At 44.1% G+C, this 11112-nt stretch overlaps 1 protein-coding gene across 2 annotated transcripts; it reads left to right on the forward strand.

The window, feature by feature from the left end:
* Positions 1-161: 161 nt before the first annotated feature.
* Positions 162-10780, forward strand: mettl22 (methyltransferase 22, Kin17 lysine). Of its 2 annotated transcripts, none has more exons than XM_027138126.2 (11): positions 162-266; positions 1454-1586; positions 6010-6282; positions 6442-6482; positions 6553-6697; positions 7970-8041; positions 8830-8886; positions 9006-9086; positions 9212-9314; positions 9811-9979; positions 10299-10780. In XM_027138126.2, exons 2-11 carry the CDS (start codon positions 1481-1483, stop codon positions 10416-10418), a joined length of 1167 nt encoding a protein of 388 aa, XP_026993927.2. In that variant the 5' UTR covers positions 162-266; positions 1454-1480; the 3' UTR covers positions 10419-10780. The 2 variants fall into 2 exon arrangements, with proteins under 2 accessions (XP_026993927.2, XP_026993926.2); XM_027138125.2 differs by lacking the exon at positions 162-266 and adding an exon at positions 281-641.
* Positions 10781-11112: the final 332 nt, after the last annotated feature.

An 11112-nucleotide genomic window follows, 5' to 3' on the forward strand; every position in this document is an offset into this window, starting at 1 on the left:
ATTTTTATCATTCTCTCTCTCTTTGCTTCTCTCTCTCTCTCCCCCTCTCTCTCTCTTTTATTTATTATCTGTACATTTTTCACATACTTATTTGTAGGACAAAGTCATAACTGAGTAATAAAAAGCAATTAAAACGTAATACAGAAATATAATGTAATGTAAACCCGGAACCCGGTATGAAGACATCCGGTTCCTACACGGCTATTTTACTGTTGTTACACAGGTGAACCTTCGCAGTGCTAGCTCGGTTTCGGGGTCATTATAAGGTACAGACTGAAGACAAAACCACTGGGATATATTTATTTATTTATTTGTCCTCCTTAGTGTACAGATAGAACCCTAAAATAAACCTCTAATGGTGGCTTATTAGCATTTTCCCTTATTTAAGTAGGTGTGTCGAGGACGGAACTCGGGCCGCATCTTAAACCACACAGTGTGTATAAACGTGCACTACCTAGGGGACGACTGGGTACTGTGACACCTGTCTAGTGCCCTATCTAGTGCCCTACGTGTCCAGCATGAGGATGTATTAGTACTGTGCCTGATGTGTGTCAAGTCTAAGCAACTATTTACAACATTCCATGTAAAAATAAGTTAAATAAGTCACTTTCCTGCTCAGATTCATGGACAAAATACTGCAGGTAGTTAAAGAAAATCCTTGACTGTGTGCTGATTGAAGAAGAAATGAATCTGTGTAGAATTTCATTTTATTCTTTTAATGTTTGTATCTCAGTCTTTCCTTCTCAGTCGTTTCCTCTATTGGAAATGTCCACATGTCTGTCCACATCTCTGTCCATATGTCTGTCTACATGTCTGTCTACATGTCTGTCCATATGTCTGACCACATCTCTGTCCACATCTCTAGACATATCTGTCCACATGTCTGTCCACATCTCTAGACATATCTGTCCACATGTCTGTCCACATCTCTAGACATCTCTGTCTACATGTCTGTCCACATCTCTGTCCAAATCTCTGTCCACATCTCTAGACATATCTGTCCACATCTCTATACGTGTCTGTCCACATCTCTGTCCACATGTCTGTCCACATCTCTGTCTACATCTCTGTCAACATCTCTGTCTACATCTCTGTCCACATGTCTGTCCACATGTCTGTAGGCATCTCTGTCCACATCTCTAGACAACTCTGTCCACATCTCTGTCCACATGTCTGTAGACATCTATGTCCACATCTCTAGACATCTCTGTCCACATGTCTGTAGACATCTCTGTCCACATGTCTGTAGACATCTCTGTCCACATCTCTGTCAGTGCTCTAGTGTAAACACAATCATCTCAGAGGAACTGAACACAACTCAGTAGATGTTTTACTTTTCATTGTATTAAGAAAGGCATGAAGCCCTGAAGTTTATTATTTTTCTCTATATTGGAAATTCCAGCATCATCTCAGAACCTTCCCGTGTTTTACTTTGCATCGTTGTCATTCACAGCATCCAGGGGCACATGAAGGTCATGCCATGGACCAGGTCACCTTCCGCAGTGACACCGTGCTCTCTGACGTGCACTTACTGATCCCCAACGCTCGTCATCTCATGACACGACTCAACAGTGCCGGACAACCAGGTGAGCGCTTCACGGGTGTTCAGATCCATGGTGTGGTCCACTCCTGTTAGACACGATCAGGAATCTGATGCTCCACCTGGGCACTGACTCATCAAACTGGACAGATGAAGATAAATATAAAGATCAGGTGATGTTGTATTTTGATGTTTTTCTGATCTTCATCTCTCCAGTTTGCCCAGTTTAGCTCCCTGTTCATGGCAGACAGGAAACACACGGAGATGCATAGAATATGTTTTGAATTTTGAAGGTAATATTGTGTTCCTGATGTTTGAACAAGCTGCACATCCTGTGAGCGCTTTATCTGCTCAACGGCTCGCGACTAATCCGGCACTGCCATCTGCTCTTCGGAAATAAAACGATTCAACTTGACATCGATTTGTGAACACAAACAAAATCATGCACGAGTTCTACTGAGGTCAATCACAGACCACGTGCAGGCTAATAAATAGATCCAGAAAACACACCAGTCGTGTGTCTCGTGTGTGTCTTTTGTGTGTGTCTTTTGTGTGTGTTTGTGTGTGTCTTTTGTGTGTGTTTGTGTGTGTGTCTTGTGTGTTTGTGTGTGTGTTTGTGTGTGTGTCTTGTCAACGTGTCTTGACATCGATTTCTGAACACAAACAAAATCATGCACGAGTTCCACTGAGGTCAATCACAGACCACGTGCAGGCTAATAAAAAGATCCAGAAAACACACCAGTCGTGTGTCTCGTGTGTGTGTCGTGTGTGTGTGTCTTGTGTGTGTGTCTTGTGTGTGTGTGCGTCGTGTGTGTGTGTGTGTCGTGTGTGTGTGTGTGTCTTGTGTGTGTGTCTTGTGTGTGTGTGTCGTGTGTGTGTCTTGTGTGTCTTGTGTGTGTGTTTGTGTCTTGTGTGTGTGTGCGTCGTGTGTGTCTTGTGTGTGTGTGTCTTGTGTGTGTGTCTCGTGTGTGTGTGTATATCACAGGTGTATATATTATAATATTATATGTATAATATATAACCTGTGAAGGAAAAACACAAACTGATCGTTTGTAAATTACGATGATGATGATGATGATGATGATGATGATGACGATGATATTGCATCTGTTCGCATGCTTTGCTTTACTTAGACAAAATTTGGGATTTGTGTTTAATGAATAAATCGAGTTCTTTATCTCCATTTTGGAGCAAGCCCCACGGTGTGTTTACTCCCTCAGCGTCACACTTCATGATGTATCGCTAAACAAAAAATGGCTTCAGGTAATTGTGAGATTTTTTTGTTCTTTTTTCCTGTGTATTCTGTCCATTAATGGAAAAGGACCACAGAGTGAGCAGATATCATTAGTGCGGTGGAGAACTCTCAGCCCCGGTAATATCCTCCCAGCGGCGTTCCCAATCCCATTAATGTACGATGGGGAGGGGGTGGGGAGTCAATACGTGAGAGCGGCGACACGGACGGGCCGATGACATGGCAGCTGTGTATAATAGACACAAAAGACCGAACGGACGAGAGACGAGCGTGTGGAGCATAAAGACACCTCTCTACACCCTGCTGTTGTGTTTAAGGCTCCGCAGCACGGAGCAGTGCAGCAGGACGTCTCAGGGGCAAGTCTAATGTGTTCTATAACAAGTGCAAGATGAGCTGATGGGAAACAGTTTGTGGCTCCTACGTGTCTTGTCTCTCTGTGTCTTGTCTTTCTACGTCTTGTCTCTCTGCATCTTGTCTCTGCATCCTGTCTCTCTGCATGTTGTCTTGTCTCTGCATGTTGTCTCTCTGCGTCTTGTGTCTCTGTGTCCTGTCTCTCGGTGTCTTGTCTCGCTGCATCTTGTCTTTCTATGTCTTGTCTCTCTGTGTCCTGTCTCTCGGTGTCTTGTCTCTCTGTGTCTTGTCTTTCTATGTCTTGTCTCTCTGCATCTTGTCTCTGCATGTTGTCTCTCTGCGTCTTGTCTCTGCATGTTGTCTCTCTGCGTCTTGTGTCTCTGTGTCCTGTCTCTCGGTGTCTTGTCTCTCTGCATCTTGTCTTTCTATGTCTTGTCTCTCTGTGTCTTGTCCCTCTGTGTCTTGTCTCTCTGCGTCTTGTCTCTGCATGTTGTCTCTCTGCATCTTGTCTCTCTGCATCTTGTCTCTGCATGTTGTCTCTCTGCATCTTGTCTCTCTGCATCCTGTCTCTCTGCGTCTTGTCTCTCTGCGTCTTGTCTCTCTGCATGTTGTCTCTCTGCATGTTGTCTCTCTGCGTCTTGTCTCTCTGCGTCTTGTCTCTCTGTGTCTTGTCTCTCTGCGTCTTGTCTTTCTGCGTCTTGTCTCTCTGCGTCTTGTCTCTCTGCATCTTGTCTCAGATTAAAATAAAAAATACCCCATGACCTCTCCTCGATTCCCTCCGTTTTACTCTCCACAGGCGAGTCAGTGCGTTCTCACACCTTCACCTGTCCGTCATGTTGACTCTCAGCTCAGTTCCTCTGCCTCAGGAGTCACGTTAAACACATGACTCCTGAGTCACACCCGAGTCACAGCCGAAACTGAAACGGAGCAGAAGTAACGATTCGTTTCGACTTAGGAGAAGACGTCGATAGCCTTTAGCTTTGAAAACGCTAACGCGGAAGGAAAAACGATCGTCCGCTCTGGTAACCGTGGTAATAAAGACAAACGAGCGCACGAGGCTTTTCGGTCTTGTCGAAGGTGCTTTTGTCTGAGATCACACAAAGAGGCTGTAAACCTCGGCCGTGACTCAGACGAGCTAAAGGTCAAATCCGCTGAAGGATGCGTGCGTCGCCGACGCCGGGACGTTTGTTGGTCTGATAACAGACGCTTCATCTTGTTTGTTTCAGAGACACGACGAGGATAATGTGATCACAGGTCATAAAGGACATTTTACTGTACGGCTGGGGGGAAAAAAATGAATTTTTTACTGAATACATTCAGGATTATTAAAGTCGATCGTAAAATTAGCATGTGGTACGCGATGATGATGATGATGATGATGATGATGATGATGATGATGATACTGCATCTGTTCACATGCTTTGCTTTTCACTAAGACAAAATGTAGGATTTGTGTTTTGTTGTGTTTACAGTGTTTAACATTCGGGGGGGGGGTCATTTAAATATCCATGCGTATTTATATCGTGACTTTAGTGTTAAACAATTTAACAGAAATCTTTGTTTACTTCAGTTTTCCCGCTCAAATAAATTGTGTAACGTAATTCTATAAAGCTGTAAATTGAGACGCTGAGGGAGATGAAAGAGGAACAGGAGGATAATTCAGTTCCTCTAACGTCAGATAGATGTGGACCTGCTCACTGAGACCATTACACAGCTCGCGGATCTGTCATAGGACGGGTTACGTCATCATAATCTACTTAAACCTCTCCTCTGTCTCTCTCTCTCTCTCTCTGTCTCTCTCTCTCTCTCTCTCTCTCTGTCCTTCTGTCTCTCTCTCTCTCTGTCCTTCTGTCTCTCTCTCTCTCTGTCCTTCTCTCTCTCTCTCTGTCCTTCTGTCTCTCTCTCTGTCCTTCTCTCTCTCTCTCTCTCCCTCTATCTCTCTCTGTCCTTCTGTCTCTCTCTCTGTCCTTCTCTCTCTCTCTCTCTGTCCTTCTCTCTCTCTGTCCTTCTGTCTCTCTCTCTGTCCTTCTCTCTCTCTCTCCCTCTATCTCTCTCTCTCTCTTTGTCCTTCTGTCTCCCTCTCTCTCTGTCCTTCTCTCTCTCTCTGTCCTTCTGTCTCTCTCTCTTTGTCCTTCTGTCTCCCTCTCTCTCTGTCCTTCTGTCTCTCTCTGTCCTTCTCTCTCTCTCTCTCTTTGTCGTTCTGTCTCTCTCTCTGTCCTTCTGTCCCTCTCTCTCTCTCTCTCTTTCTGTATCTCTGTCTGTCTCTCGCTCTGTCTGTCTCTCTCTCTGTCTCTCCCTCTCTGTCTCTCCCTCTCTGTAATTCTGTCCCTCTCTCTTGCTCTCTGTCTTACTGTATTTCTGTCTCTCTCTCTCTCTTGCTCTCTCTCTCTCTATCTCTCTCACTCTGTCTATCTCTATCCCTCTTGTTCTCTCCCTCTCTCTCTCTCTCTCTCTCTCTCTCTCTCTCTCTCTCTCTCTCGCTCTCACTCACTCTCTCTGTCCTTCTGTCTCTCTCTCGCTCTCTCTGTCTCTCACTCTCTCTGTCTGTTTCTCTCTCTGACTCTCACTCTCTGTAATTCTGTCCCTCTCTCTTGCTCTCTCTGTCTCCATCTCTCGCTCTCTGTCTTACTGTCTTTCTGTCTCTCTCTCTCTCTCTTGCTCTCTCTCTATCTCTCACTCTGTCTATCTCTATCCCTCTTGTTCTCTGTCCCTGTCTCTCTCTCTCTCTCTCTCTCTCTCTCTCTGACCTTCTGTCTCTCTCTCTATCTCTCTGTCCTTCTGTCTCTCTCTCTCTCTCTCTCTCTCTCTCTCTCTCTCTCTCTCTCTCTCTGTCCTTCTGTCTCTCTCTCTCGGCTTCCACTCCCAGTGTTCCTGTCGAGGTTCCGGATCCTGCGGGAGGAAGAGCAGAAGGACTCGTGTTCTCCGTCTCAGGAGCAGTCTCACTCTCATCTGGACAAAGATGGAGACCTGGATGTAGCGAGGAAGCCAGCGGAGACGGTGCAGGACCGTGAAACCGCTCACCCTGTCATCCTGAGCCAGACTGCTGGAGCAAATAGTGATGATGATGATGATGATGATGATGATGATGAAGAGGAGGAGGAGGAGGAGGACGATCATCTCATGGACATCATAAAGATCGGTAAGGGATAGTGATGCTGACACTGACGACTCCTTCCAGTCGTGTCTGATAAACCTTTACTTACAGACGTATCTGTTTATGTGAAGCATCCCAGAGAACTGGCTGTTACTATGGAAACAATAACGTGTTAGATCCGACTGTGTTGTGTTTTCCTCTCAGAGCACACGATGGCGACTCCGCTGGAGGACGTCGGAAAGCAGGTGAGCGTTCCGCAGAGTCTTTAATGAACGCAGGTGTAACTGTGTAGTGATCTCGCTGGTGTCTCCTCAGATCTGGCGAGGAGCTTTTCTGCTCTCTGACTTCATCCTGTCCAACACGGCCGTGTTCAGAGGAGCCACGGTGCTGGAGCTGGGAGCAGGAACCGGATTGACCAGCATCGTGGCGGCCGGTGTGGCGAAAACGGTCTACTGCACAGGTACGGGTTCGTCTCGTCGGTCAGAAGGTAACAACAAGCCGAATGACATCAGCGTAACGAGGTGATTACAGGACAAACGCTTCATCACGCAACTTAACGACGTGGTTGATTCCTCACTCAAGTCAGTAACTCAAAGCCTCCTCACAGTCAGGATTTTATTTCAGTAATAAAACTCGGCTCATCGTCGTGTAAAAGTTTCGAGTCGATCCGAGGTGGAAATTTAGATCTGTTTTTCTTACACGGCGTGATGAGTTCAAGCTGCGTCACTCGACGAGGAATTCAGCGGCCGTTAATCGAGTCGTTTCCGAAGGAGGACACGATAATAAAGTGCCACCTATCAGAGTTATTTTATTTCTTATCGTCTCCTTCGGTTTAGTTCCAGGTCTGAATGCTGCCCTGCTTGCAGCGACCGAAGGTTCTGACATTTGGTTTGGTTCCGTGACGTCCTCATTGCGAGACGTCGCTTCAATCTACGTGTCCACGTACTACTGTACATACGAGTGCGTAGGGTGTGGTGTAAAGGGCGATACGAGGGGTGGCTGGAGCTCGGCTTTAGGATCTCTCGGTGTTTGCTCACCATGTGCGAGCTGATTGCATGTGGGAGTGTTTGTAGAATCGCGCTTCTTATTACAGGTTGAAAATAAGCTTTCACACAGAGGATAGATGTGTCCTTGAGTCACACTGTGCTTGCATTTACTTTTTTTTCCTCTCTCCGTCTTTGAAAGTGATGGTATTGTCCTTGTCTTACATAATAATGTTCCTCTGCTCTCAAACAATACTGTCTCAGTCTGGAAAACCGGATCTGTTATTTTTAAGGTCATTAGACACAAATGTGAAGGCAGAGATTTGTATAATAATAATAATAATAATAATAATAATAATAATAACAACTAATAATTAATAATAATAATAATAATAATAATAATAATAATAATAATAATAATTTTTAATTAAATACTACAATCCAAAGAGAGGGAAATAAAAAGAGTCTCTTTTCCCTTTTCCAGTCTCTTTCTGAAGTAAAAGGGAAGTGTGTGTTTTTTCTTGTCTGTATAATAATTGTGAAATTAGTCTCATGTGATGAGGAAGGTGTCGGTCTCTCGGAGAGAACACTGAGGGCCGCTTGATAAACAGCTTCGTAATCATCGTGTTCAGATGGAATAAGTGGTAAAGAGATCATGCTTCCCTCTTTAAAAGCTGTGTGTGTGTGTGTGTGTGTGTGTGTGTGTGTGTGTGTGTGTGTGTGTGTGTGTGTGTGTGTGTGTGTTGCAGATGTTGGTGAAGATCTCCTCAGCATGTGTCAGAGAAATGTGCATTTGAATCAGCGTTATATTGCAGCATCAGGTAAGTCACATGAGCACATAAAAGATGGGTAGGTGAGGGGGCAGGTAGGTAGATGGGTTAGGGGGATATCTGAGTGGGGGGTGAAGGGGTAGATGGGTTAGGGGGACATCTGGGTGGGCAGGTGAAGGGGTAGATGGATTGGGGGATATCTGGGTGGGCGGGTGAAGGGGTAGATGGGTTAGAGGGATATCCGGGTGGGCAGGTGAAAGGGTAGATGGGTAAGAGTGTATATGGGTAGAGGGATGTGCAGGTGGTAGGTAGGTAGATTGTCATGCAGTCGAGGTGAGAGTGCAACTTCTGCACCTTTTATTAAAACCCACTGAAACTCGTCCAGCACCAGTTTCTTCCTGCTATAGATGAGCTTATAGCTGCATTATAGTCAGGTGGGTAGTTAGGATGTAGATTGGACAGGTGGGTAGATTGGGCAGGTGGGCAGGTAAGTGAGTAGGTGTGACCAAAACACTGTTTAGAATGAATTAAAGAGAAACACAACCATCAGATTAAACAAAACCCGCATGACAATCTGATCTTGTTAAATCCGATCCGACTTTGATCAGACCTTCAGTGTATTCAGGTGTAAATGTTGCTTATTCCTGAGCGCTCCATCTGTCTCCATGTAACCGAGTCTGAGCTAAAGATTTCATCAACAAATGTCAAATGAACATTAAAGGGAAAAAAAACAAACATAACGCATTAAAACGAATTACGCTAAATGTCAGGAAGCATCTTTACGAGGCTCTGCGTGTTCTCCTGTCTGTCTGTCTGTCTGTCTGTCTGTCTGTTCTCAGACGAGCGCAGTGTGAAGGTGAGACAGCTGGACTGGACCACAGATGATTTCCTCACAGGTCACTGACTAAACCTTTAACGTTCTAGAGCTGTAGAGAGGTTCTGATGATGAACGCTGCTTTATTGTTGTGCTGTAAACGTTAAGAGATGACGGTTTTTCGGCTCGTTCCACTTTCAGATGCGGATTCGGTATTTAGCTGGAGCGAGGACGAGATATCGGACCTGCACGATAACACCACGGTCATCATCGCAGCTGATGGTGAAAGATCACACACACACACACACACACACACACACACACACTGTTAAATACACTGTTATTTTCAGTTACCATTACAATCTGCTGAATATTTAGACGATTCGTCTTTCTTCTCTTTTCCTCAGTGTGCTATGACGACGACCTGACCGACGCCCTGTTTCGTACTCTGTATCGCATTTCCAGTAATCTGCGTCACTCCAGCACCGCCTACATCAGCATGGAGAAACGGTAACGACGGCCAATTAGATAGTCGTCTTCTGGGAAGCGCAGTTTTTTTTTTTTACGTTTGTTTTTTTGTGCTGCTCAGCGTTAAGGGTCATGCTCAAGGGTTCAGCAGAGAGCTTGACCTTCACTCAGAGCTCAAAAGCATTAAGCACTGAACCCATCATCGTGATGATGATGATGATGATGATTGGTGTGATGTCCTTCGACGACCTTCTTTACAGCTGATTATTTGCACTTAACAGCACATTCTGAATCCTCTTCAAAATTGTACTCCTTATCCATTTGTAGTCGCAGTCCTTGCTGCGGAACATCCGAGAAACAAGTTTCCTCGTTTGTGGAAAATGAAACACCTTCTGTACAAATCAGATTAGAGAATTAACCTACGTAAGACACCCAGCTGCGGTGTGAACTCCTGTGTGAACGGGTGAGACCGGTGCTCTGTCCTGACTTGTGTTATAAGATAATGAGACAAATCGTGTCTTCCTGCCGCTTCCTTCAGGCTGAACTTCACGCTGCGTCACATGGACGTGTCCTGCGAGGCGTACGATCATTTCCGTCGCCGTCTGGAGCAGATCACGCAGCTCAGAGAGAAGGAAACGAGATTCACGGTGTCACCGGTGTCCTGCTCCTTCCCCCAGTTCTTCCAGTATGAACGAGTCAACCAGCTGGTACGTCGTGATCGATTTTAAACATTCAAGATTTAACAATAAATCAAAAAACATTTCTCCTTTTAGACCAACGGAGGTCAATTATGTGATTCAGTTTCCGACGTCACTTCATCACCTTTGGGTCCACTTCCTTTTAACTTTATGGAAATCTTAAAATAAATATAATATACATATAAATGATGTTTCTGTACACCTTCGAAAACTTTCTATTGCCTTTATTATTATTATTATTTATTATTATTATTATTTATTATTATTATTATTATATTATGCCTTTATTATTATCTTTGAAACGGTCTTAACTTTCTCGTATTTACAGGAGCTGTGGAAAGTGTCCGCGTCTCCCTTTCACACCGTCTCCAGCTCAACGTCGCCACGACGTCACGGTGAAAACGATGCCACGTTGAAAACTGATCCAGAATCAAGATCCGAGAGTTGATACTCAGAATGATGCCGTTACAAGTGTGCAGAAATAAGTGAGCTTAAGTGTTAACTGAAGCCCTGATGTGAATTTTATGATATTCGTATAACAGAGGTTTTGTTCTATAGGGTAAAGGACCTGGTCCAGATGGGTGACTTTTATTTTATTTATTTTTTAGCTACAGTTTGTTCTTTTTTCCTCTCTCTCTCTCTCTCTCTCTCTCTCTCTCTCTCTCTCTCTCTCTTGTGCCTACTAATGATTTTAAATTATTATTATTTAAAACTTATCATGTGTTTTTGTACATTTAGTACATTTCATACACATCACAATCCAAGCTGTAATAAAATACAGTATGTGTAATAAAGGAAAGTTCCTTTTTTGATGCTTTTTCGATGATGGACACTAGAGGGCGTGCTAGTTCAATATTACATTTGAGTAGTGATGGGCATTTCGGCGCTGTTCAGGGAGTCATTTGATTCATCTAATCAGTAAAAGTCGATTCTTCAGGCTCGTAAATGACTCGATACTATTATTGATGCCTGTATGTATTTGATGCCTCATGCCTGTATTTTATAACATGTAATCAAATGTGCATTGATCAAACACATTTAGTGTCTTAGTGCACTGTGATACTGTGTCGTGTGATATATGTGCTTTTAAGATTTATTTCCATTTACCTTTATAATAATTTAATTATTTTCTTATAATAAAC

This window comes from Tachysurus fulvidraco, chromosome 15, assembly GCF_022655615.1.
Source record: "Tachysurus fulvidraco isolate hzauxx_2018 chromosome 15, HZAU_PFXX_2.0, whole genome shotgun sequence".
Classification (NCBI taxonomy): Eukaryota; Metazoa; Chordata; class Actinopteri; order Siluriformes; family Bagridae; genus Tachysurus; species Tachysurus fulvidraco.